This window comes from Lineus longissimus, chromosome 17 (assembly GCF_910592395.1).
Source record: "Lineus longissimus chromosome 17, tnLinLong1.2, whole genome shotgun sequence".
In the NCBI taxonomy this organism is placed as follows: domain Eukaryota; kingdom Metazoa; phylum Nemertea; class Pilidiophora; order Heteronemertea; family Lineidae; genus Lineus; species Lineus longissimus.
In genome coordinates, this window is record NC_088324.1 from 8649403 (window position 1) to 8670252 (window position 20850).

Below are 20850 nucleotides of genomic sequence, written 5' to 3' on the forward strand. Positions count from 1 at the left end.
GAGGAAGAAATGATGGTGTTTCTTTAGTTTGGAGGAAGAAGGGGACATCCATTCTTTGGTTTGGAGGAAGAAATGATGGTGTTTCTTTAGTTTAGAGGAAGAAGGGAAAGCCTTTCATTGGTTTAGAGGAAGAAATGATGGTGTTTCTTTAGTTTGGAGGAAGAAGGGACATCCATTCTTTGGTTTGGAGGAAGAAATGATGGTGTTTCTTTAGTTTCCAGGAAGAAGGGACAGCCGTTCATTGGTTTGCAGGAAGAAATGATGGTGTTTCTTTAGTTTAGAGGAAGAAGGGACAGCCTTTCATTGGTTTCGAGGAAGACATGATGGTGTTTCTTTAGTTTAGAGGAAGAAGAGACAGCCTTTCATTGGTTTGGAGGAAGACATGATGGTGTTTCTTTAGTTTAGAGGAAGAAGGGACATCCATCCTACGGTTTGGAGGATGAAATCATGGTGTTTCTTTAGTTTCGAGGAAGAAGGGACAGCCTTTCATTGGTTTGGAGGAAGAAATGATGGTGTTTCTTTAGTTTGGAGGAAGAAGGGACATCCATTCTTTGGTTAGGAGGAAGAAATGACGGTGTTTCTTTAGTTTCTAGGAAGAAGGGACAGCCTTTCATTGGTTTGGAGGAAGAAATGATGGTGTTTCTTTAGTTTGGAGGAAGAAGGGACATCCATTCTTGGTTTGGAGGAAGACATGATGGTGTTTCTTTAGTTTCGAGGAAGAACAGACAGCCTTTTATTGGTTTGGAGGAAGAAATGATGGTGTTTCTTTAGTTTGGAGGAAGAAGGGACATCCATTCTTTGGTTAGGAGGAAGAAATGACGGTGTTTCTTTAGTTTCTAGGAAGAAGGGACAGCCTTTCATTGGTTTGGAGGAAGACATGATGGTGTTTCTTTAGTTTGGAGGAAGAAGGGACATCCATTCTTGGTTTGGAGGAAGAAATAATGGTGTTTCTTTAGTTTGGAGGAAGAAGAGACAGCCTTTCGTTGGTTTGGAGGAAGAAATGATGGTGTTTCTTTAGTTTGGAGGAAGAAGGGACAGCCTTTCATTGGTTTAGAGGAAGAAATGATGGTGTTTCTTTAGTTTCGAGGAAGAAGAGACAGCCTTTTATTGGTTTGGAGGAAGAAATGATGGTGTTTCTTTAGTTTGGAGGAAGAAGGGACATCCATTCTTTGGTTAGGAGGAAGAAATGACGGTGTTTCTTTAGTTTCTAGGAAGAAGGGACAGCCTTTCATTGGTTTGGAGGAAGAAATGATGGTGTTTCTTTAGTTTGGAGGAAGAAGGGACATCCATTCTTGGTTTGGAGGAAGACATGATGGTGTTTCTTTAGTTTAGAGGAAGAAGGGACATCCATTCTATGGTTTGGAGGATGAAATCATGGTGTTTCTTTAGTTTCGAGGAAGAAGGGACAGCCTTTCATTGGTTTGGAGGAAGAAATGATGGTGTTTCTTTAGTTTAGAGGAACAAGGGAGAGCCTTTCATTGGCTTTGAGGAAGAAATGATGGTGTTTCTTTAGTTTAAAGGAAAAAGAGAGAGCCTTTCATTGGTTTGGGGGAAGAAATGATGGTGTTTCTTAAGTTTCGAGGAAGAAGGGACATCCATTCTTTGGTTTGGAGGAAGAAATGATGGTGTTTCTTTAGTTTCGAGGAAGAAGGGACAGCTGTTCATTGGTTTGGAGGAAGAAATGATGGTGTTTCTTTAGTTTAGAGGAAGAAGAGACAGCCTTTCATTGGTTTGGAGGAAGAAATGATGTTATTTCTTTGGTTTAGAGGAAGAAGAGACAGCCTTTCATTGGTTTGGAGGAAGAAATGATGGTGTTTCTTTAGTTTCGAGGAAGAAGGGACAGCCTTTCATTGGTTTGGAGGAAGAAATGATGGTGTTTCTTTAGTTTAGAGGAAGAAGGCAGAGCCTTTCATTGGCTTTGAGGAAGAAATGATGGTGTTTCTTAAGTTTAAAGGAAGAAGAGAGAGCCTTTCATTGGTTTGGGGGAAGAAATGATGGTGTTTCTTAAGTTTCGAGGAAGAAGGGACATTCATTCTTTGGTTTGGAGGAAGAAATGATCGTGTTTCTTTAGTTTCGAGGAAGAAGAGACAGCCTTTCATTAGTTTGGAGGAAGAAACGATGGTGTTTCTTTAGTTTGGAGGAAGAAAGGACATCCATTCTTTGGTTTAGAGGAAGAAACCACGGTGTTTCTTTAGTTTCGAGGAAGAAGGGACAGCCTTTGATTGGTTTGGAGGAAGAAATGATGGTGTTTCTTTAGTTTGGAGGAAGAAGGGACATCCATTCTTTGGTTTGGAGGAAGAAATGACGGTGTTTCTTCAGTTTCTAGGAAGAAGAGACAGCCTTTCATTGGTTTGGAGGAAGAAATGATGGTGTTTCTTTAGTTTGGAGGGAGAAGGGACATCCATTCTTTGGTTTGGAGGAAGAAATGACGGTGTTTCTTTAGTTTCGAGGAAGAAGGGACAGCCTTTCATTGGTTTGGAGGAAGACATGATGGTGTTTCTTTAGTTTAGAGGAAGAAGGGACAGCCTTTCTTTGGTTTGGAGGAAGAAATGATGGTGTTTCTTTAGTTTCGAGGAAAAAGGTTTATTCATTATTTGGTTTGGAGGAAGAAAAGATGGTGTTTCTTTAGTTTAGAGGAAGAAGGGACAGCCTTTCATTGGTTTGGACGAAGAAATGATGGTTTTTCTTTTGCTTAGAGGAAGAAGAGACAGCCTTTCTTTGGGTTAGAGGAATAAATGATGGAGTTTCTTTAGTTTAGAGGATGAAGGGACAGCCTTTCATTGGTTTGGAGGAAGAAATGATGGTGTTTCTTTAGTTTCTAGGAAGAAGGGACATCCATTCTCTGGTTTGGAGGAAGAAATGATGGTGTTTCTTTAGTTTCGAGGAAGAAGGGACAGCCTTTCATTGGTTTGGAGGAAGAAATGATGGTGTTTCTTTAGTTTCGAGGAAGAAGGGACATCCATTCTTTGGTTTGGAGGAAGAAATGATGGTGTTTCTTTAGTTTAGAGGAAGAAGGGACAGCCTTTCATTGGTTTGGAGGAAGAAATGATGGTGTTTCTTAAGTTTCGAGGAAGAAGGGACATCCATTCTTTGGTTTAGAGGAAGAAATGATGGCGCATCTTAAGTTAAGAGGAAGAAGAAACAGCCTTTTATTGGTTTGGAGGAAGAAATGATGGTGTTTCTTTAGTTTCGAGGAAGAAGGGACAGCCTTTCATTGGTTTGGAGGAAGAAATGATGGTGTTTCTTTAGCTTAGAGGAAGAAGAGACAGCCTTTCTTTGGTTTGGAGGAAGAAATGATGGTGTTTCTTTAGTTTTGAGGAAGAAGAGACAATCTTTCTTTGGTTTGGAGGAAGAAATGATGGTGTTTCTTTAGTTTAGAGGAAGAAGGGACATCCATTCTTTGGTTTTGAGGAAGAAATGACGGTGTTTCTTTAGTTTCTAGGAAGAAGGGACAGCCTTTCATTGGTTTGGAGGAAGAAATGATGGTGTTTCTTTAGTTTAGAGGAAGAAGGGACAGCCTTTCATTGGTTTGGAGGAAGAAATGATGGTGTTTCTTTAGTTTAGAGGAAGAAGGGACAGCCTTTCATTGGTTTGGAGGAAGAAATGATGGTGTTTCTTTAGTTTCTAGGAAGAAGGGACATCCACTCTATGGTTTGGTGTTTGTTTAGTTTAGAGGAAGAAGGTACAGCCCTTCTTTGGTTAGGAGGTAGTAGGGAGAACCTTTCATTGGTTTGAAGAAGCAATGATAGTGTTTCTTTAGTTTAGAGGAAGAAGAGACAGACTTTCTTTGGTTTGGAGGAAGAAATGATGGTGTTTCTTTAGTTTCGAGGAAAAAGGTTTATTCATTATTTGGAGGAAGAAATGATGGTGTTTCTTTAGTTTAGAGGAAGAAGGGACAGCCTTTCATTGGTTTGGACGAAGAAATGATGGTTTTTCTTTTGCTGAGAGGAAGAAGAGAAGCCTTTCTTTGGTTTAGAGGAAGAAATGATGGTGTTTCTTTAGTTTAGAGGATGAAGGGACAGCCTTTCATTGGTTTGGAGGAAGAAATGATGGTGTTTCTTTAGTTTCTAGTAAAAGGGACATCCATTCTCTGGTTTGGAGGAAGAAATGATGGTGTTTCTTTAGTTTCGAGGAAGAAGGGACAGCCTTTGATTGGTTTGGAAGAAGAAATGACTGTGTTTCTTTAGTTTAGAGGAAGAAGAGACAGCCTTTCTTTGGGTTAGAGGAAGAAATGATGCTGTTTCTGTAGTTTAGAGGAAGAAGGGACAGCCTTTCATTGACTTTGAGGAAGAAATGATGGTGTTTCTTTAGTTTAAAGGAAGAAGAGAGAGCCTTTCATTGGTTTGGGGGAAGACATGATGGTGTTTCTTTAGTTTCGAGGAAGAAGGGACAGCCATTCACTGGTTTGGAGGAAGACATGATGGTGTTTCTTTAGTTTAGAGGAACAAGGGAGAGCCTTTCATTGGCTTTGAGGAAGAAATGATGGTGTTTCTTTAGTTTAAAGGAAGAAGAGAGAGCCTTTCATTGGTTTGGGGGAAGAAATGATGGTGTTTCTTAAGTTTCGAGGAAGAAGGGACATCCATTCTTTGGTTTGGAGGAAGAAATGATGGTGTTTCTTTAGTTTCGAGGAAGAAGGGACAGCTGTTCATTGGTTTGGAGGAAGAAATGATGGTGTTTCTTTAGTTTAGAGGAAGAAGAGACAGCCTTTCATTGGTTTGGAGGAAGAAATGATGGTGTTTCTTTAGTTTAGAGGAAGAAGGAAGAGCCTTTCATTGGCTTTGAGGAAGAAATGATGGTGTTTCTTTAGTTTAAAGGAAGAAGAGAGAGCCTTTCATTGGTTTGGGGGAAGAAATGATGGTGTTTCTTAAGTTTCGAGGAAGAAGGGACATCCATTCTTTGGTTTGGAGGAAGAAACGATGGTGTTTTTTTAGTTTCGAGGAAGAAGGGACAGCCGTTCATTGGTTTGGGGGAAGAAATGATGGTGTTTCTTTAGTTTAGAGGAAGAAAAACAGCCTTTCATTGGTTTGGAGGAAGAAATGATGGTGTTTCTTTAGTTTAGAGGAAGAAGAGACAGCCTTTCATTGGTTTGGAGGAAGAAATGAAGGTGTTTCTTTAGTTTAGAGGAAGAAGGGAAAGCCTTTCATTGGTTTAGAGGAAGAAATGATGGTGTTTCTTTTGTTTGGAGGAAGAAGGGACATCCATTCTTTGGTTTGGAGGAAGAAATGATGGTGTTTCTTTAGTTTAGAGGAAGAAGGGAAAGCCTTTCATTGGTTTAGAGGAAGAAATGATGGTGTTTCTTTAGTTTGGAGGAAGAAGGGACATCCATTCTTTGGTTTGGAGGAAGAAATGATGGTGTTTCTTTAGTTTCCAGGAAGAAGGGACAGCCGTTCATTGGTTTGCAGGAAGAAATGATGGTGTTTCTTTAGTTTAGAGGAAGAAGGGACAGCCTTTCATTGGTTTCGAGGAAGACATGATGGTGTTTCTTTAGTTTAGAGGAAGAAGAGACAGCCTTTCATTGGTTTGGAGGAAGACATGATGGTGTTTCTTTAGTTTAGAGGAAGAAGGGACATCCATTCTACGGTTTGGAGGATGAAATCATGGTGTTTCTTTAGTTTCGAGGAAGAAGGGACAGCCTTTCATTGGTTTGGAGGAAGAAATGATGGTGTTTCTTTAGTTTGGAGGAAGAAGGGACATCCATTCTTGGTTTGGAGGAAGACATGATGGTGTTTCTTTAGTTTCGAGGAAGAAGAGACAGCCTTTTATTGGTTTGGAGGAAGAAATGATGGTGTTTCTTTAGTTTGGAGGAAGAAGGGACATCCATTCTTTGGTTAGGAGGAAGAAATGACGGTGTTTCTTTAGTTTCTAGGAAGAAGGGACAGCCTTTCATTGGTTTGGAGGAAGACATGATGGTGTTTCTTTAGTTTGGAGGAAGAAGGGACATCCATTCTTGGTTTGGAGGAAGAAATAATGGTGTTTCTTTAGTTTGGAGGAAGAAGAGACAGCCTTTCGTTGGTTTGGAGGAAGAAATGATGGTGTTTCTTTAGTTTGGAGGAAGAAGGGACAGCCTTTGATTGGTTTGGAGGAAGAAATGATGGTGTTTCTTTAGTTTGGAGGAAGAAGGGACATCCATTCTTGGTTTGGAGGAAGACATGATGGTGTTTCTTTAGTTTAGAGGAAGAAGGGACATCCATTCTATGGTTTGGAGGATGAAATCATGGTGTTTCTTTAGTTTCGAGGAAGAAGGGACAGCCTTTCATTGGTTTGGAGGAAGAAATGATGGTGTTTCTTTAGTTTCGAGGAAGAAGGGACAGCTGTTCATTGGTTTGGAGGAAGAAATGATGGTGTTTCTTTAGTTTAGAGGAAGAAGAGACAGCCTTTCATTGGTTTGGAGGAAGAAATGATGTTATTTCTTTGGTTTAGAGGAAGAAGAGACAGCCTTTCATTGGTTTGGAGGAAGAAATGATGGTGTTTCTTTAGTTTCGAGGAAGAAGGGACAGCCTTTCATTGGTTTGGAGGAAGAAATGATGGTGTTTCTTTAGTTTAGAGGAAGAAGGGAGAGCCTTTCATTGGCTTTGAGGAAGAAATGATGGTGTTTCTTAAGTTGAAAGGAAGAAGAGAGAGCCTTTCATTGGTTTGGGGGAAGAAATGATGGTGTTTCTTAAGTTTCGAGGAAGAAGGGACATTCATTCTTTGGTTTGGAGGAAGAAATGATCGTGTTTCTTTAGTTTCGAGGAAGAAGAGACAGCCTTTCATTAGGTTGGAGGAAGAAACGATGGTGTTTCTTTAGTTTGGAGGAAGAAAGGACATCCATTCTTTGGTTTAGAGGAAGAAATCACGGTGTTTCTTTAGTTTCGAGGAAGAAGGGACAGCCTTTGATTGGTTTGGAGGAAGAAATGATGGTGTTTCTTTAGTTTGGAGGAAGAAGGGACATCCATTCTTTGGTTTGGAGGAAGAAATGACGGTGTTTCGTCAGTTTCTAGGAAGAAGAGACAGCCTTTCATTGGTTTGGAGGAAGAAATGATGGTGTTTCTTTAGTTTGGAGGGAGAAGGGACATCCATTCTTTGGTTTGGAGGAAGAAATGACGGTGTTTCTTTAGTTTCGAGGAAGAAGGGACAGCCTTTCATTGGTTTGGAGGAAGACATTATGGTGTTTCTTTAGTTTAGAGGAAGAAGGGACAGCCTTTCTTTGGTTTGGAGGAAGAAATGATGGTGTTTCTTTAGTTTCGAGGAAAAAGGTTTATTCATTATTTGGTTTGGAGGAAGAAAAGATGGTGTTTCTTTAGTTTAGAGGAAGAAGGGACAGCCTTTCATTGGTTTGGACGAAGAAATGATGGTTTTTCTTTTGCTTAGAGGAAGAAGAGACAGCCTTTCTTTGGGTTAGAGGAAGAAATGATGGAGTTTCTTTAGTTTAGAGGATGAAGGGACAGCCTTTCATTGGTTTGGAGGAAGAAATGATGGTGTTTCTTTAGTTTCTAGGAAGAAGGGACATCCATTCTCTGGTTTGGAGGAAGAAATGATGGTGTTTCTTTAGTTTCGAGGAAGAAGGGACAGCCTTTCATTGGTTTGGAGGAAGAAATGATGGTGTTTCTTTAGTTTCGAGGAAGAAGGGACATCCATTCTTTGGTTTGGAGGAAGAAATGATGGTGTTTCTTTAGTTTAGAGGAAGAAGGGACAGCCTTTCATTGGTTTGGAGGAAGAAATGATGGTGTTTCTTAAGTTTCGCGGAAGAAGGGACATCCATTCTTTGGTTTAGAGGAAGAAATGATGGCGCATCTTAAGTTAAGAGGAAGAAGAAACAGCCTTTTATTGGTTTGGAGGAAGAAATGATGGTGTTTCTTTAGTTTCGAGGAAGAAGGGACAGCCTTTCATTGGTTTGGAGGAAGAAATGATGGTGTTTCTTTAGCTTAGAGGAAGAAGAGACAGCCTTTCTTTGGTTTGGAGGAAGAAATGATGGTGTTTCTTTAGTTTTGAGGAAAAAGAGACAATCTTTCTTTGGTTTGGAGGAAGAAATGATGGTGTTTCTTTAGTTTAGAGGAAGAAGGGACATCCATTCTTTGGTTTTGAGGAAGAAATGACGGTGTTTCTTTAGTTTCTAGGAAGAAGGGACAGCCTTTCATTGGTTTGGAGGAAGAAATGATGGTGTTTCTATGGTTTAGAGGACAAAGGGACAGCCTTTCATTGGTTTGGAGGAAGAAATGATGGTGTTTCTTTAGTTTGGAGGAAGAAGGGACATCCATTCTTTGGTTTGGAGGAAGAAATGACGGTGTTTCTTTAGTTTCGAGGAAGAAGGGACAGCCTTTCATTGGTTTGGAGAAAGACATGATGGTGTTTCTTCAGTTTAGAGGAAGAAGGGACAGCCTTTCATTGGTTTAGAGGAAGAAATGATGGTGTTTCTTTAGTTTGGAGGAAGAAGGGAAAGCCTTTCATTGGTTTAGAGGAAGAAATGATGGTGTTTCTTTAGTTTGGAGGAAGAAGGGACAGCCTTTCATTGGTTTGGAGGAAGAAATGATGGTGTTTCTTTAGTTTCTAGGAAGAAGGGACATCCACTCTATGCTTTGGTGTTTGTTTAGTTTAGAGGAAGAAGGTACAGCCCTTCTTTGGTTAGGAGGTAGTAGGGAGAACCTTTCATTGGTTTGAAGAAGCAATGATAGTGTTTCTTTAGCTTAGAGGAAGAAGAGACAGACTTTCTTTGGTTTGGAGGAAGAAATGATGGTGTTTCTTTAGTTTCGAGGAAAAAGGTTTATTCATTATTTGGAGGAAGAAATGATGGTGTTTCTTTAGTTTAGAGGAAGAAGGGACAGCCTTTCATTGGTTTGGACGAAGAAATGATGGTTTTTCTTTTGCTTAGAGGAAGAAGAGAAGCATTTCTTTGGTTTAGAGGAAGAAATGATGGTGTTTCTTTAGTTTAGAGGATGAAGGGACAGCCTTTCATTGGTTTGGAGGAAGAAATGATGGTGTTTCTTTAGTTTCTAGTAAAAGGGACATCCATTCTCTGGTTTGGAGGAAGAAATGATGGTGTTTCTTTAGTTTCGAGGAAGAAGGGACAGCCTTTGATTGGTTTGGAAGAAGAAATGACGGTGTTTCTTTAGTTTAGAGGAAGAAGAGACAGCCTTTCTTTGGGTTAGAGGAAGAAATGATGCTGTTTCTGTAGTTTAGAGGAAGAAGGGACAGCCTTTCATTGACTTTGAGGAAGAAATGATGGTGTTTCTTTAGTTTAAAGGAAGAAGAGAGAGCCTTTCATTGGTTTGGGGGAAGACATGATGGTGTTTCTTTAGTTTCGAGGAAGAAGGGACAGCCATTCACTGGTTTGGAGGAAGACATGATGGTGTTTCTTTAGTTTAGAGGAAGAAGGGACATCCACTCTATGGGTTGGAGGATGAAATCATGGTGTTTCTTTAGTTTCGAGGAAGAAGGGACATTCATTCTTTGGTTTGGAGGAAGAAATGATGGTGTTTCTTTAGTTTAGAGGAAGAAGGGACAGCCTTTGATTGGTTTGGAGGAAGAAATGATGGTGTTTCTTTAGTTTAGAGGAAGAAGGGAGAGCCTTTCATTGGCTTTGAGGAAGAAATGATGGTGTTTCTTAAGTTTAAAGGAAGAAGAGAGAGCCTTTCATTGGTTTGGGGGAAGAAATGATGGTGTTTCTTAAGTTTCGAGGAAGAAGGGACATTCATTCTTTGGTTTGGAGGAAGAAATGATCGTGTTTCTTTAGTTTCGAGGAAGAAGAGACAGCCTTTCATTAGTTTGGAGGAAGAAACAATGGTGTTTCTTTAGTTTGGAGGAAGAAGGGAGATCCATTCTTTGGTTTAGAGGAAGAAATGACGGTGTTTCTTTAGTTTCGAGGAAGAAGGGACAGCCTTTGATTGGTTTGGAGGAAGAAATGATGGTGTTTCTTTAGTTTGGAGGAAGAAGGGACATCCATTCTTTGGTTTGGAGGAAGAAATGTCGGTGTTTCTTTAGTTTCGAGAAAGAAGGGACAGCCTTTCATTGGTTTGGAGGAAGACATGATGGTGTTTCTTTAGTTTAGAGGAAGAAGGGACATCCATTCTATGGTTTGGAGGATGAAATGATGGTGTTTCTTTAGTTTGGAGGAAGAAGAGACAGCCTTTCATTGATTTGGAGGAAGAAATGATGGTGTTTCTTTAGTTTAAAGGAAGAAGAGAGAGCCTTTCATTGGTTTGGGCGAATAAATGATGGTGTTTCTTAAGTTTCGAGGAAGAAGGGACATCCATTCTTTGGTTTGGAGGAAGAAATGACGGTGTTTCTTTAGATTCCAGAAAGAAGGGACAGCCGTTCATTGGTTTGAAAGAAATGATGGTGTTTCTTTCGTTTAGAGGAAGAAGAGACAGCCTTTCATTGGTTTTGAGGAAGAAATGATGGTGTTTCTTTAGTTTCGAGGAAGAAGGGACAGCCTTTCATTGGTTTGGAGGAAGAAATGATGGTGTTTCTATGGTTTAGAGGACAAAGGGACAGCCTTTCATTGGTTTGGAGGAAGAAATGATGGTGTTTCTTTAGTTTGGAGGAAGAAGGGACATCCATTCTTTGGTTTGGAGGAAGAAATGACGGTGTTTCTTTAGTTTCGAGGAAGAAGGGACAGCCTTTCATTGGTTTGGAGAAAGACATGATGGTGTTTCTTCAGTTTAGAGGAAGAAGGGACAGCCTTTCATTGGTTTGGAGGAAGAAATGATGGTGTTTCTTTAGTTTCGAGGAAGAAGAAACAGCCTTTCGTTGGTTTAGAGGAAGAAATGATGGTGTTTCTTTAGTTTGGAGGAAGAAGAGACAGCCTTTCATTGATTTGGAGGAAGAAATGATGGTGTTTCTTCAGTTTAGAGGAAGAAGAGAGAGCCTTTCGTTGGTTTGGAGGAAGAAATGATGGTGTTTCTATGGTTTAGAGGACAAAGGGACAGCCTTTCATTGGTTTTGAGGAAGAAAGGATGTTATTTCTTTAGTTTAGAGGAAGAAGAGACAGCCTTTCATATGTTTGGAGGAAGAAATGATGGTGTTTCTTTAGTTTGGAGGAAGAAGGGACATCCATTCTTTGGTTTGGAGGAAGAAATGATGGTGTTTCTTTAGTTTCTAGGAAGAAGGGACAGCCTTTCATTGGTTTGGAGGAAGAAATGATGGTGCTTCTTTAGTTTAGAGGAAGAAGGGACATCAATTCTTTGGTTTGGAGGAAGAAATGATGGTGTGTCTTTAGTTGAAAGGAAGAAGAGACCGCCTTTCATTGGTTTGGAGGAAGAAATGATGGCGTTTCTTTAGTTGAGAGGAAGAAGATACAGCCTTTCATTGGTTTGGAGGAAGAAATGATGGTGTTTCTTTAGTTTAGAGGAAGAAGGGACAGCCTTTCATTGGTTTGGAGGAAGAAATGATGGTGCTTCTTTAGTTTTTAGGAAGAAGGGACATCCATTCTTTGGTTTGGAGGAAGAAATGATGGTGTGTCTTTAGTTGAAAGGAAGAAGGGACATCTATTCTTCGGTTTAGAGGAAGAAATGATGATGCATCTTTAGTTTAGAGGAAGAAGAAACAGCCTTTCATTGGTTTGGAGGAAGAAATGATGGTGTTTCTTTAGTTAAGAGGAAGAAGGGACATCCATTCTTTGGTTTGGAGGAAGAAATGATGGTGTTTCTTCAGTTTAGAGGAAGATGGGACAGCCGTTCATTGGTTTGGAGGAAGAAATGATGGTGTTTCTTTAGTTCGAGGAAGAAGGGATATCCATTCTTTGGTTTAGAGGAAGAAATGATGGTGTTTCTTTAGTCTAAGGGAAGAAGAGACAGACTTTCTTTGGTTTGGAGGAAGAAATGATACTGTTTCTTTAGCTTAGAGGAAGAAGAGACAGCCTTTAGTTGGTTTGGAGGAAGAAATGATGGTGTTTCTTTAGTTTTGAGGAAGAAGGGACATCCATTCTTTGGTTTGGAGGAAGAAATGATGGTGTTTCTTTAGTTTAGAGGAAGAAGTGACAGCCTTTCTTTGGTTTGGAGGAAGAAATGATGGTGTTTGTTGAGTTTAGAGGAAGAAGGTACAGCCCTTCTTTGGTTTGGAGGAAGAAGGGAGAACCTTTCATTGGTTTGGAGGAAGAAATGATAGTGTTTCATTAGCTTAGAGGAAGAAGAGACAGCCTTTCTTTGGTTTGGAGGAAGAAATGATGGTGTTTCTTTAGTTTAGAGGAAGAAGAGACAGCCTTTCTTTGGTTTGGAGGAAGAAGGGAGAACCTTTCATTGGTTTGGAGGAAGAAATGATGGTGTTTCTTTAGTTTAGAGGAAGAAGAGACAGCCTTTCTTTGGTTTGGAGGAAGATGGGAGAACCTTTCATTGGTTTGGAGGAAGAAATGATGGTGTTTCTTTAGTTTTGAGGAAGAAGAGACAGCCTTTCTTTGGTTTGGAGGAAGTAGGGAGAACCTTTCATTGGTTTCGAGGAAGAAATGATGGTGTTTCTTTAGTTTAGAGGAAGAAGGGACAACCTTTTATTGGTTTGGAGGAAGAAATGATGGTGTTTCTCTAGTTTAGAGAAAGAAGGGAGAGCCTTTCATTGATTTGGAGGAAGAAGTGATGGTGTTTCTATGGTTTTAAGGAGGAAGGGATAGCTTTTCTTTGATTTGGACTTGGGGGAAGAAATGACAGTATCTCTTCAGTTTAGAGGAAGAAGGGACAGCCATTCTTTGGCTTTGAGGAAGAAATGACAGTGTTTCTCCGTTTTTGAGGAAGAAGGGACAGCCATTCTTTGGCTTTGAGGAAGAAATGACAGTTTATATTTGCTTTACACCTGCTGAGTCGAACACTGTCTTTGGGTAGGTACCAAAGACCTTCAGTTTGTGGCACTGGTCCACAGAAGCTGCTCTTGATGGTTTACATTGATAAAGCAGGCCGAAACATGTACCTGCACTAAAACAAGGCAATGAACTTACCCTGGGGCTATCTGGGTCCGATATGACAATAGGCTTGCCAGCATCTGATGTCTTCATGATACTAATATGGAGGGGGACATCACCTGAAAGGAAGTCAGTAAAGAAATAGTGAGAAGTGGCAAAAAGTTGTGTAGTGTTAGTCTTAAGAAAACATATATATCTGCAAATGAGAATGATTTTCATGGCAAAACTGTACCAAATTGGGCAAAATTGGGAAGCTTTTACATACATATGATTTAGATAGATATAATACTGAAATACTAGGCATTGTTGACTTCTGAAATGCATAGTTTTGGTATCTGTATCTGTATAATCTACCCGTACAATTTTCAAGGTGACCCTGCAAAACCAGGTGCATGTTGCACAGAAAATGAGTATAAATGACACCAGGAGATAATGAGGGAAATTGAGTGGCCTAAGACTTCACAAAAGGCAGATAGCGAAATGAACAACCAGTCTGTCTCAACCTGCCAAGCTCAGAGTGACATGTACCAAGTTTTGCTGTGACGGGTCACTGATTTCTTGATGACATTTTTTCTTTTTGGTAAAGCCACTCAAGACTGCAGCAGCAAATTCTCCGAGAGTTTCTCTAACAATCCTTACCAAGGAATTCTATACCCAATTCACGGGCCAAATGTCTAGCGCCTCCCTCTCCAAACACGTACTCCGTATGGCCGCATTTCGTACATTGGTATGAGCTCATGTTCTGGACCACGCCGAGAACGGGCACATTGATTTTCCTGAACATCTCATAGCCCCTCCTGGCATCGAGGAGGGCAATGTCTTGAGGTGTTGAGACAATGACAGCCCCTGAAAGTCAAGATTAGGAAAATTTACAAATTTTGAAAATTTGAATTTTCAAATTTTTTCCCGGGATAGAAGGTACTTGTCAGCATTTGTAATCTTATTCTTCAGATTTGGCTCTCAGGTGCTAATGCGTACGACAGTGGTTCCTGCTGGCAAATTGTGATTTAGATGGGGAACGATAAATGGCTGGTAAATTTTCATTAAAATGGGAAAGCCTGGCCAAGTGACAGAGTTACCCAGCTAACAAGAGGCCACAGCAGGAAAGATTGCTTGGTCATATCATTATTGTGTTGACAGCTTGGCGTCAACTAGGACATAATTAGGCCTATAAACAATATTGGGCAATTTGTAATGTCAAGTAGGAGGAATGAATTGTACAAATGTATGTTGAAGGGAGTCGTCCTTTCTATCACATGATTATACCGACCAGGAATCAAACCAGGAACCTTGAAGGTGCCACGGGATATTGTTTCCGACGCCCCATTCTGACAGCCTATCGGATAGATTTCCAACCACACAGTAGGATAAAGGCATCAAAATTAACATAGACTCTTCCGGAACTCACCAGCTATAGGTATATTCTGTGTCATAGACAGTTGCGTATCACCAGTTCCCGGGGGCATGTCGACCACCAGGTAATCTAACGGTCCCCATAGCACCTGTCTCAGGAGTTTCTGCACGGCTGACATCACCATCAGGCCCCGCCACACAATCGGCGATTTCTCATCAACTAGGAACCCCATAGACATACTGGAAATAAAGACAACAGAAAATACAATTGATTTGAAAGCTATGGATTGCTGGGAGTTTTTTTTGACGAGATTAAGATATAATGCTTGGTCTTTCAGGATCGCATTTAGGAGAAAATATTTTGCAAATGTTATTTTAGAAGTGAAAATTTGATAGTTTACAGTAGCAACCCAGAGAAAAGTGTACAAAAAAGGGCATTTTATGAGAATTTTTGGTTTGATGAAAGAGTTCTACTTACCACTTAATGCCATAGTTGACCAGGGGTTTCATGAGGTTTTCTGCAATGAGAGAGAATCGAATGCTTAATTCCTTGGAAATATAAGGACAGATGAACTCAAAAAACGTGCTCGGAGTGAATGGCTGAGGAATGGGTCCCAAAACATGGATTTTTCGTAGTAGGGTTATATAAAATTATAAGATGAGGTAGAATTGCTTCCACAATCTTTAATAGTCTTCATCAATTCTTGGTATAGCCAAACTTACGATCATTTAGTTCTGGTTCGCCATTCAGGTTCATCAGTCTGGGTATGGAGGGTCCGTACACGTCAGCATCGAGGATACCAATTGTCTTAGTCTGGAATACAAATATCATGTAGTACAGTAGAATCTCCCTTAGCGAACACCTTTCTGTTAAGGACAACCTCTCTATTAAGGACACTGGGTTTGGTTCCAATTTGGTTGTTTCCATTCAATTTGACCTCTCTAATCAGGGCACCTCTCTATCAAGGACAGCACTTGTCAGTCCCGAGGGTGTCCTTAATGGAGACGTTCTACTGTACCAGGTAGTATTACCAGAAAGCTCGAGTTGGATTTTAGATGATTTTATCCCAGTTCAATTGAAAATTACATTACTCTGTACATGTAACATATTCCATAAAATCATGACCCCAATCTGGGCACCACCCAGGCCTACCATCCATTGTCTCTTATCTAAAAGATTCTTTTGAGTCGTCACATTAATCGACATCAGGGTCATCAGGACAATCAAACGGAAGATCCGCAAGTTTGACAGATCGTCATTCACAACGGTATTATCATCGGACCCAAGCAGTCGCATCACGTCTTGACTATTCCATAAAATCAAGAAAGACTGGTACCGGTAATGGTTTTTCAACCTGAGAATCACAGCAAGGTTCTCCAATTCGTGTCCTTGATGAATGCTTTAGGATCACTGGGCATCATGCTACTTCAGGGGGTACATGGTGGTGAATTGGCACATTATTCTCCTAGTCCCCTTTTAACCCAATGCCCAAGTTCTCCCTTTAATACCAACCTTATCAATGGCCGCCAATCCAAGAGCAAGGTTGACTGAAACGGAATTGAGAAAAATCTTACTTATGTTTTTCACACACCTTCAGGCCTAGTTTAATGGAGCTGCAGTAGACAAGCGAGTTGGATTCTCGGCTGGTGGTCAAGAGGTCCCTGCGTCGAAGCCCACAGTCCATTTGAGACACAGGAAGGTCTCTTTGTCAAACCGAACATACTTCAACCAGGTATACATGAGCACCGGTCAGAAATACTTAGAGTGTTGCATTAAAGGGAACTGGAACCGCCGAGCGATTTATTCAACTTTTCGACTTTCACTGCCCGAAAGTCAAACTTCCAACTTCCTATTCGAGTTCAGATTTGTAGCTCCGCCCCCAGTGCCCGAGCATGCGCAGTTCAATTTGTTATTATTGAGAATCATGTGAGAATCACGTGAGTCATGCAATCTTCCATTCATGAGTTTTCGTAGTAAATTCCATAGTAGTGACGTCACTCAATGATTGACAGCTAGGCGCCATGTTTCATTCATGTCTCGTTCTGATCACCCGATACGCGGGAAATGAAAATGAGGTCATACGAACTGGCTTGGCGGTTTCAGTTCCCTTTAATGAGCAGTTCACCTCAGTTTTACTGAAGGGTTTCAGGAGAGACTAATGATAATTTCCATTGGTTTTATACAAAAATAGTGAGTTGAGAGCTGAGCTGAGCTCTAAAAACAATATTGGGTGATTTTAATACAAGTAGGAGGAAACCGGAGACCCCAGTTTTTAAAAATATTTACCTGCAGTTGTCGACTTGCCAACACCCCCTTTGCCCGACGCCACTACAATAATATGCTTGACCCCTGGGATAGGAAACTGTTTGGGTAGACCCTTGGCAAGTCTCTCCTTATTCAAGATAGGCTTGGCAGCCTTCCTGGAGCCACTGGAGGCATTTCTGGTACCCTGAAATGAGAAATGTGAAATTTCTTAATTTTGGGGTCACAGATCGAAGGGCTACTCTAGTTTTTATCGAGGCAGAGAGGTCAAATAGACTCACAACAGTATATAACATTAACATAGTGGTCACAACTGGCTACTTGTTGACCATGTCCTTGTAAAAACGTGTAAATTTTCATGTACAAAATGTACACAACACAGTCGAGTCCGTCAAAAATGACAGTTCTCTATCTGTCCAGATTTGAACGCTGTTTTCTCCGAGTGTCTACCTCAGATTTTAAATGTAAGATCTTGATTTACTCACTAGATACTCATTGTTCAATAAACAAACACTTGGGACGGAAAATATCTCAGGTTTAATGAGTATTTTGATAAGATTTCGTTGCCCAAATCGCAAAAAACTTCGAGCCAGCGAGGCCATGTTGTTGGTGTCGTTACCTTTAATTCCAGATGGGCCGGTCGGTCTTCGGTGTCTTCGCCGCCGTGTCCTCAGCGCCAAACGGCGGAAAAGTGGTCAACTACAAGTTATATAAACTCGTTTAGATGGTCGAGTCTACTAAGAGTAACAGGGTGGATAGCCTGAAAAACAAACCATAACTGAAAATAAAGTTGTAGATAAGTCTCCATTCCCATCAGAAAATCTACAAGTAAATATTGGGAAGAAACTATTGCACCGAAAAACCAACCTTCTTTATTTCTTATCCTTTTATGTGCATGCGATATTTTTTTCAATGAAATCGAATCACAATCAACCCCTCCAGAACTGTGGCAAAGGCCAATTAAATAGTTTACATAAATGCTGGTATTCCGTCGAAGGCTTGGCAGACGACAGGTATGTTTTGATTAATTTCTAGGTTATAATTTGGTGTCACATAAAATAATTCACTGATAATTGTGCAGAATATATCCAAGGCTTCAATATGGGTTGGCACTTGACATAAGTTCAACTCATTTTGAGGAAAAATTAGAGAAAGGAATAATTGTTTTCGTCTAATTTGGGTTCGTTTGGTCATGGGGGAGTCATGAGTATGATTGGCGGGACATTTGAATGCGGTTCTGTTGGTCGTTGTGTTTGCCACGTGTCAGATGCAGAGTCAACCCAATTTTCTTTTATCTCCTGCAAGTTACTGATTCGTAGTACGATTTGCGGAAATAAATTACCTCATCGATCTCGGCTCTGTTATCAGGGTTTGCTCGTCACACAAGAAGTCGTATTTGGGTGAGGGGGCGGTTTTTCCTCGGGTCAACCCCCTGGGTTGAGGACCATGGGCACAACGCTAATTTCCTTTCGTTTCTCTCGCAGATTCCAAGGAGCTTGTTTTGAACGGATCATGGATAGTTCCCGCGCGTAGTAGTACCCGCGACGATAGAGTTAGTTTTCGCAAATCCCTCGAAACGCCAACGTGAACGTCTGTCCCATTGTTCGACATCAGGAGCTCGAACAATGTAGGCGTTTGCGTTTGCGTTTCGGGTTTGCGGAAACTCCCTAATGCGCCTGTATTACGCGATTCGCGACATTGCGCGTAATCTTCAACAGTGCGCGTCACCCGCGGCGTAGTCCTAGCTTCAAAAGTAAAGAAGGAAGCACCGTGCTTACTTTCCTTTTTTTGCAGATTCCGCAGATGTGGGTATACGACATATACTTACGAGGTAGTCCTGTTTGAGGACCTTGGACCAAACAATCAATTTTGCCTATATCAAGGATGTAGATAATAGGATATCTGACTGCGAAAAGTTCCCTTATCTTCTTTTGCAGATAAGATGTGGGTATCTGACCTACCGGGTAGGCCTACTATTTGAGAAACCATGGGCACAACACTTAATTCCTTTCCTTCTTTGCAGATTCCGAGGATGGAGTTCTTCAGATCAGTGGGGCGGACAATAAAGTCGACAGTTGTTGACAGTGGTATCCTTGACCACCCTGAGTATGAAGTTGATGACAGCAAGAAGGTTTGTAGACTCTCCAGACAGTCCATTCCGATTAGTGTAGTCGTGGACGGGGTTCTTCAACTGCTTCTTCACTCATTTTGTGTGGATCCTTACAGGGAGATGGTTATGAGGTTCGACACTACCCACCGTCCATGTGGGTCAGCACCACCGAGCAAGGCATGTCTTGGCAAGATGGTCCCGGCAGGAAAGGATTCTTTAAACTCTTCAACTTCATACAAGGAAAGAACGAAAGAAGTAAGTCCATGCTGCCAAAGTGTCCCACGAGGCTTTGCCGTATTTTCATTAGACCTCTCGCCTCCAACTCCTACACTCAGTCCGGACGCAGTTGACTGGTCTTGTCATGTCACCCAGTACATGCGAAGAGACGATCAGGATGACGAAATGAACTGTCCCCTGGAGTGTACGGTTCCCCAGCTCTGGGTCACGCCCGTCCGTGAGTAGGTACTTGACAAATCCCATGCCATCTCTCAACCGAATTGTACTTACAGGTCAAAAAATCGAGATGACAGTCCCAGTTGCGACAAGAGTCCAACCCGGCGCTGGCCCTAACTGCGAGAGCACCTTCACCATCTCCTTCTTCATCCCGCCAAAAAATCAAGAGTCTGCCCCAAAACCGAAAGCCGAAGACGTGTTCCTGGAGACATGGCCTGCGATGGATATCTACGCGAGGTGGGTATGAAACTTAAGTTTCAGGTAACATCTGTGTAGCCTTTCCCCGTCAGTATACAATATAAGCCTATTCTTCTCTTTAAATAACCTTCGACATCTGCTTCTACTCCTTCTTCTCTTCTTGGTTACTCTGCGGGACAACTCCTGTGCCTGCCACGAATGTAGTAGTAATCGTCAGGCTATGATTGTGGAGGTCGTGGTGCACCTTCTGGTCAGATGTCTCTCACTCAAGGCATTGTTGGTAACGTTTATGTTGCGTACCCATTGGCTGTTCCCTTGTGAACATGTTGACGTGTGGCGTTGTTCCATTGACTCCGTAGCATCTTCCCTGGAACAACCGATGGGAACGTCCGATAAGCCAACCTTTAGGTGTGTGGCCCGTCACATGGACAATGTTACAAGCGAACGCGGACCAAGGAAAAAAACGCCACAAGCCAACAGTCTATGGTTTCGCAGCCTTAGACAACGTAGGATGTGAATAGGTTGAAGGTATCATAGCTCAATGCATGCCGCAAGGGCACTGGTCTGTGCGTCCTATTCGCAGGTGGTGGCGCGTCATATCGTTCGTCCACATCGAAGGCGGAAGGTCTCTACTTGATCTGCCCTTAGTCCTAGTCAGTTTTCGTGTTGATGATGATCTCGTAACTCGTCGACAGCAGCTAGCTAGGTGGGCCAGGGCAATGTCGCCTGTTGACCAATGGGTGTTTCTGCTACAATTTACCTAGGTTTTCGGAGAGCAAAAATGCACGCCAAACAATAACAAGATATTCTCTTTTCCTCCAGGACGTTTTCGGGTTATGCCAAAGATGCTGACTACCTAAGGGAGGCGCAGGTATTGACGGAAAAACTCGGAGGCTCGGTCGACCTGGAACAAAGTTTTTACTTTATAGTTGGGTATAATAGCCCGTGGCAAATGTTTAACAGGCGGAATGAAGTTTGGTTTGTCAAGAAGTTACAAGAGACGGATGACACGCATGGTGAAACGAAGGAATGATGTATCTGAGATGTGCGGACTTTACTCGGGTGGCAATGTAGACAGGTACAGCCATAATACAGTTGTAGCCCCTAGTGTATACAATTGGGATTCGAGAGAGAAAGCCCCCTTTTGCTAACTTTTGCCAACTGTTCTTCATTCAAGAGGCGAGATTTGTATCGTAACTTGGTCATGTAAAGGTTTAACGTGAGCTGTCTTTCCGAATAAATCAATACATGGTTATAACCACCGTAAACGAGTTGATTGATTTGACCAACATTATACGCTGGACCATGAACTACGCAATTTCGTGAAATGTCCAAACAGTTCTCAACTGACCAACTGGATAAATATACTGGACTTACCAGGTTGGTCAAGTGATCAAGGCTTGGTCAATTGGGTCAGCCGACTTGACTCTCCAGGTTGGTCATTTGATAAATTGGATTGGTCAACTTTTGTCACATGACCAATGGGTTTTGGGGTGAATGGGTTGCTAGTAATGTAACCTGCAGCCATGAATAAACTACATAACCAAGGCCTCACGATAGAAATAGCATGCGTTCGCTTAGTAACCGTTGCTATGGGTGAACGCCGTTCCG

General features: G+C 41.5%; 2 protein-coding genes across 2 annotated transcripts in view; one reads left to right on the plus strand and one right to left on the minus strand.

The window, feature by feature from the left end:
• LOC135501253 (iron-sulfur cluster transfer protein NUBPL-like) overlaps positions 1-17092 on the minus strand; it is a 22905-nt gene extending 5813 nt beyond the window's left edge. Inside the window, exons 1-8 of the mRNA XM_064793273.1 lie at positions 16964-17092; positions 16503-16665; positions 15729-15763; positions 14939-15029; positions 14694-14733; positions 14271-14455; positions 13502-13708; positions 12899-12981 (exon numbers count right to left, since the gene is read on the minus strand). Of these exons, the coding sequence (XP_064649343.1) occupies positions 12899-12981; positions 13502-13708; positions 14271-14455; positions 14694-14733; positions 14939-15029; positions 15729-15763; positions 16503-16665; positions 16964-17080 (921 nt within the window). The 5' untranslated portion in view covers positions 17081-17092. The remainder of the gene's footprint in view (positions 1-12898; positions 12982-13501; positions 13709-14270; positions 14456-14693; positions 14734-14938; positions 15030-15728; positions 15764-16502; positions 16666-16963) is intronic.
• Positions 17093-17431: 339 nt separating this feature from the next.
• On the plus strand, positions 17432-20497 carry LOC135501155 (heme-binding protein 2-like). Its single transcript, XM_064793032.1, has 5 exons — positions 17432-17491; positions 18502-18609; positions 18705-18843; positions 19098-19278; positions 20062-20497. Exons 1-5 carry the CDS (start codon positions 17456-17458, stop codon positions 20270-20272), a joined length of 675 nt encoding a protein of 224 aa, XP_064649102.1. The 5' UTR covers positions 17432-17455; the 3' UTR covers positions 20273-20497.
• Positions 20498-20850: the final 353 nt, after the last annotated feature.

Coding starts and splice junctions, on each gene's coding strand:
- LOC135501155 (XM_064793032.1), top strand. CDS start 17,456: ATGCTGGTATTCCGTCGAAGGCTTGGCAGACGACAG. Junction 17,492..18,501: donor GAAGGCTTGGCAGACGACAG/GTATGTTTTGAT, acceptor CCTTCTTTGCAG/ATTCCGAGGATGGAGTTCTT. Junction 18,610..18,704: donor AAGTTGATGACAGCAAGAAG/GTTTGTAGACTC, acceptor GGATCCTTACAG/GGAGATGGTTATGAGGTTCG.